The sequence below is a fragment of the Xenopus tropicalis genome, chromosome 2, assembly GCF_000004195.4.
Source record: "Xenopus tropicalis strain Nigerian chromosome 2, UCB_Xtro_10.0, whole genome shotgun sequence".
NCBI lineage: Eukaryota > Metazoa > Chordata > Amphibia > Anura > Pipidae > Xenopus > Xenopus tropicalis.
The window spans coordinates 44388737-44394736 of record NC_030678.2 but is presented as its reverse complement, the minus strand read 5'-3'; the positions used below and the strand labels follow the sequence as shown (position 1 = coordinate 44394736).

The following is a 6000-nucleotide window of genomic DNA, read 5'->3' as shown; positions in this document are numbered from 1 at the left end:
AAGGTTTATGCCACACATGCCTGATTCCCAGACTGCAGATAAACGCCTCTATGCTTGAATCAGCACTGTTCTGTGTCTGCACCTGAAGCCACATCATCGGCCCAGGTGCAGGCACATAGAGTGAATTTAGACTCCGAAATGCATACTTGCGTGCTTTGGTTTGGGGATGAAATCTGCTCCGTGTGCCTGCACCCAGCCCACAGTGGCTCCAGGTGCAGACACAGAACAGAGCTTAAAGCCGACCTGTCACCCTAAGAAATAATTCCAATTTCTTTTCTATTGTGTTTGTTAAGCAAAATTAACTTAACATACTATATAAATTATATAAATCTTGTTTACTTCAGTCTTGGGAATAAACAGTCACAGCAAGCAGACAGCTGACATTTTGTGGGCATTGTTATTAAGGCAAGCTTTGCATCACCCCAAAATCTTGTGTATGTCCCAGAATGGGGGACCTGATGCCTTTGCCCATGCACTGGCTACACAATTAGATGGTGAGAAGGTAGGGAGAATGTGAGAGCTGAATGGAAAGTGTAAGTAATTGTCTGCCTAAGGCATAGAGGAGGGGCAGGCAACATATGATTGACAGCTGTGATTTTTAAATGCATTTATAATGGGTTTGAATGTGTTAATATAAAAATGAATTTTGGTTTCATGTTTAATTTGAAAAGGACTTTTATTATACAGCTTTTCATGTCTGGGTGACAGGTCCACTTTTACCAGCCCCAGAATCTGCCATATGTGGCATAAGGCTTACCAACCAGCCCACTAACTTAAACATAAGAGGCAATTATGTGATGGTGATGCTTATCACTATTGGGAGAAATAATTGCAGAGACCACATGTATGTACATGTGGGCAAAACGTACATGTCTTTTTTGCTGTCAAAAGTGCAAGTCTTCTCTTGTTGATCATGGGTAGTTATCAGCTTTGACAGGCAGAAGCCACTGTTGTGTTTGGATGGCAACACTCCCATCTATCAGGTCCAGCCAACTGCCAGTGCACAAGAGAAAGTTCTTCAACCTACATAGCCAACCTGCTGGAGGAATGCCAAGGTTACGAGTTGCTTGGAACAGATACGATGCAGCCTTTAGTTTAGACATATCAATATCACATTATAGTATGTGACATTATCATTTTCTAACACAAGTACAAAGCTCTAAAACAGACACAAAATGTTGCCTACTCTGATGAATTGCATGCAGTATATGGGCAACACGAGTTGATCCATTCTGCAAGGAGACTGTATGTCCCTGTACTTGTGTGGGTTTTATTTGAACACTCTTGGTTTCCTCTCACACTCCAAAATGTGGCCAAAACTAGCTCTTGATCAAACTAGCCCTAGCGTGTGTGAATGAGACAGGGACTGATGTTCATGGTGAGGAATGTGATTTAAACTATTTAAATAATAATAAAATAATGTTTTTTAGTATAACTGCCTTCCTAACCATGTCAGAGACAAACCTTTTTACAAAGACCAAATGGATATTTGATTTTCAATGACTCAAATGGAATTTATGATTACATTTATCAAGTTCTACAATGCAAATTTTTATAGCTTTGAATATGTAAGTGCTATTGCTATAATAAGTGCCCTTTGTATTGGCCATTATTTCTTTGGCTGGACATACTATTAATTTATCCCTTGTATATGCTGACATGCTTCATTGAAAACAGAGCATCTGGCTTTGATCATGGTGAGTATTAATTTGGTTTTAAGCACAATACAGCCAGAATGCATTAGTGGAAGGGGACCTTAAAGGACAAGGAAAGTGATATTTACTAGGGGCAAGTCCAAATTTGCTAGGCACAGGTACATTGTAAAAGAAGTCAGTGGGTGTATGAATGCATTGTCTACCTTATGCCAGGTTAAAATGCCTTTCATAGGGATTACTGTAGCTTTAGGGCCGTGAGAGGCGGGGAAATTAGTCGCCCGCAACAAATCTCCCTTGTTGCAGGCGACTAATCTCCCCGAAATGCCATCCCAACAGCTACAATGTAAATCGCTTGTGGGATGGCATACGCAGCGTGGCGATTTGCCGAAATCGGCGAAGTTGCCTTGAGAGGAAACTTCGGTGATTTTGGAGCCGTGTATGGCATCCCATCTGCGATTTATGTTCTAGCCGGTACATTAGTCGCCCGCAACAAGGTAGATTTGTCGTGCACCGACTAATCTCCCCGTCTGCCACGGCCCTTACAGTCAAACCAAAGATGTACATTTCTTATCACTAAGTCCCAGTTGATTAATCAAACATTCAGCATCGGCTTCCACAGCAGGACTTGTGCCTTTATTGGAGAAGATAATGTATCTGACAGATTAAGTTAGAATTTAGGAAGATCCATATAAAATAGTATAAAAAATAACTTTGCAGTCAGAGAATGGTGGAAGAAAGTGGAAGCACATGATATAATTTGCTTTCTGTTCTTTTTACTGTATTTGTCTTCACTACATTATAAACCCCCCCATTTACTGTTTCCAACAGAAGGAAAAAAGTGCAATAGAATTCCAGTTATAGAAGTCTCATTGTTAGACATATACTGCTTTTTTTTTTTACTGCGGCCACTGTTGATTTACACTGTAACTGGTGCATACAGTGAGTACAAACTAATTATTGACTAATCAAGTTTTCTGCTGTTTGAGGACTGATAATAGGTAAAAAAAAAAAAAAAACTACCGGGCTGTAACCATCCAGAGTCCAAGTACTACATTAGCAGTTAAAAGTGCACTGCCTGCTAAGAGGATAAAAAAGGCCAAAAGCTCCCGGTTTTGTTTTTCAGCTATTACAGAACTTAGTGTGGCTTCGATGAAAGAGTTTAAAATCCATTGCCCATCAAGTGCAAAACAAGGGACAGCGTTGATCACAGCCAGGGCACCAGACAGAGAGATGAGATATCTAGGATAAGGAATAAAGGAATACAACTGAAAGCAGTCACATGCCGTTACAAATTAAACAGAATATATAATTACAGAATAAACCTGTTAATTTGTACCTAGACAAAGGTTTTCATATACTGCAGTGTATTTCTTACTACACAAGTTTTCCTGCTCTCCACAATTCCATTGTCACTCTTTAAACGTACTGGTGCCAAATATATCACTTTTTGATTCAGCCAAATAACAATACCCCTGACATGTTGTAATGTTTTATAACATTTGTATTTTATAGAATAGCCAATTCTAAGCAACCTTTAATTGGGCTTTATTATTTATTTTTTACATTTTTTTTTAATTATTTGCATTCTTCTTCTGACCCTTTGCAGTTTTCAAATGGGGATCACTGACCCCAGCAGCTAAAAAAAAATTCTGCTCTGTGAGCTAAACATTTTATTTTTTGTTACATTTTATTATTTATACAGGTATGGGACCTGTTATCCAGAATGCTCGGGACCTGGGATTTTTCAGATAAAATGTCTTTCCTGTAATTTCGATCTCTATACCACAGTCTAAAAATCATTAAAACATTAATTAAACCCAATAGGATTGTTTTGCCTCCAATAAAGAAGCAATTATATTGCAGTTAGGACTAAGTACAAGTTACTATTTTATTATTATAGAGTAAAGGAAAATCATTTTTAAAAATTTGAATTATTTGATTAAAATGGGGTCTATGGGAGATGGCCTTCCTGTAATTCTGAGCTTTCTGGATAACAGTTTCCGGATAATGTATCCCATACCTGTATTTCCATTCAAGTCCTCTCCAGTCCATTAAAACCACTGCCTGGTTGCTAAAGTAATTAAACCGTAGAGGAGATAATTGCTGAAATTCCAAACTTGAGAGCTGCTAAACAAAGTTAAAAAATAATTTTAAAAAATCATAAACAATGGAAAAAGACCAATTGCAAATTTACCTCAAAGGTGAATAACCCCTATAAAGCTACACTAGATTTGGAGTTTGGTTGAGCATTAAGGATTTGAAATTACGCAAGAGGTACTCGCACAGGGGGACGCACAACCTAAAATATCTGATGTTTTGATGGTTCATTCAGTTTCAAAATAATATCACTTTTTTCCCTAAACAATGGAGGCTCTGTGATCAGCAAACAAGATTCCTACTTACCTGTTTTATAGTGGTGCCAAATTATGCAAATGTACAATTAGCTATGCTATTTACATGGCACATGGCTATGGCGCTGAATCTTAAATTGGCCATACACTTTCAGATTTTAATCTTCAACCAGCGAATGTTCAGATATCAATTGTACGTTTAAATGCAACAATCTAATACTAACATTAAATTGTTGGCACTTCTCAACCAGTCATACCAAAGTGACTTCCATTTTAGGTCCCCCAAGGATTTCGTCCAATACACAATACATGTGCAAAGTTTATCCTAATCTGACTATAATTTTCTAACCTGGCTGATCGACTAAACAACCAATCGCCATGGCACTGAAAATTGTTATATTGGTGTGTATGGCCAGCTTTGGAGACATTTATTTTTATCCATAGCAAGAATACTAAATCCAAAGTCCTTGCTGTTCCTGCACTTTATGTGTACACATAAATTCATAAGAGCTGTATTTTTTCTCTTAACGGTTTCCTATCGTACAGGAAAGACAAAGTTTTACTTAACTTCTGCACACTGATCTGTGAAAGGTGCTTCAACTGGTTTCATATAGGATCAATGTGTATTAATGTTTCATTACATTTCACCTTTCCTGTTGTGCTGTAAAGGGTAAGCTGTACCAAAGGATACTTGCAGAAAGTCTCTATAACCACAGGAAGACTTATGCTGAGAAAGTTGTATCGTGGGACAAAGCTGCTCAGGCTCACTGTTGGAAGAAAAATAAAAGCCAATAATTGCAAAACAAACCATCTCTTAATTAAAGCTGTTTAGATCTACTTGTGAGGCCGGGGGCAAACAAGCACATCTTTGTTCCCTGATGACACCGTAGAGAAATAGCTGCAAAAAGAATGTATCAAACTAATCTGAAAGCTCAGAATTGTAAGCAGCCATTATGGTACAGCTAGTATGCTGAATCTACTAACAGTAAATACAGCTAAAATCTGCTTTCATAACTCTTATGGCAATTATTTACTTACCTGCATACTGTAGATGTACGGGGTATCCAATGAACAACATATCTAATTGAGGGGAATGTTTCACTCGGATCAAGCGAGTTTGGTTCTCAATGGAAGGTACAGCACAGACACTGGCAGCATCAGTCTTCTGACAATCTATATTTGATCGACATTCTTGACTGTTGTGTATAGACTTTCTTGCTGGTAGGCAAGCAAACTGCAATCCAATAACAGTGGCCAATCAATTTTGACTATTTCAATGATAGGAGTATAGACTGCCTGGTAAAACTATTGATTAAAATGAAAAGTCAAATGAACTGAAATGAAATGGTTTTCTAAAAATTGACTAAAAGTTGCAGCCTTAAGGGCACTGCCAAATGGGTGCGGGTGAGTGGAAAAGCAAACGCCAAGAATCTGCCCCTACGCTCCAAAAACTTAATGGTGCGCCTGCCCCCGGGCCTACACAATGGCTCTAGGTGCAGGCAAATCAATAAGCTTTTTGAAACGTAGGGGAGGATTTTTTGCCTGTGTTTATCCGCAGGCCGAGAATCTGCTCAATATGGCAATGCCCTTAAAAATAACTAATTTTTTTTAACGTTGCATAAAGTTTATATCTGAGAATTAATCTAGACAAAGTTTCTCTATGCTTATATAATGCACAACTTGCAATACTTTCTAGTATACAAGCAATAATATTTCTGTATGAAACCCCTCCACACAGGAAGCTGCCATATACTCTGAGAAAAGGGGTTACTGCACCCACAATTAAAATCAACTGATCAAAATTTAGGTTAACATTTTTCATAATCATGAGGAATATAGAACATGTACCTCTGGACCTGACTATAACCTATAAAAATATATATATATTTGTTCCTATTTGTTTAGAGCTGCAGTTCCTGTGCGAGATAGAAATAATGATGTTATGTTGAGGTTGTCTCCTGGGAAAACTGCAACATTTGTTTTTAAAAACAAGC

The 6000-nt window shown here is 37.9% G+C and overlaps 1 protein-coding gene across 3 annotated transcripts in view; it reads right to left on the bottom strand.

Annotated features, from left to right (window-relative positions):
• Window positions 1-2261: 2261 nt before the first annotated feature.
• mbtps2 (membrane bound transcription factor peptidase, site 2) overlaps window positions 2262-6000 on the bottom strand; it is a 43403-nt gene continuing 39664 nt past the window's right edge. For 2 of the 3 annotated variants that reach the window (XM_012957021.3, XM_012957022.3), the window contains 3 exons: window positions 5045-5240; window positions 4698-4773; window positions 2262-2894 (listed from right to left, as the gene is read on the bottom strand). In XM_012957021.3, coding sequence (XP_012812475.1) covers window positions 2672-2894; window positions 4698-4773; window positions 5045-5240 — 495 coding nt within the window. In that variant the 3' untranslated portion in view covers window positions 2262-2671. 3 annotated transcript variants of the gene reach the window in all.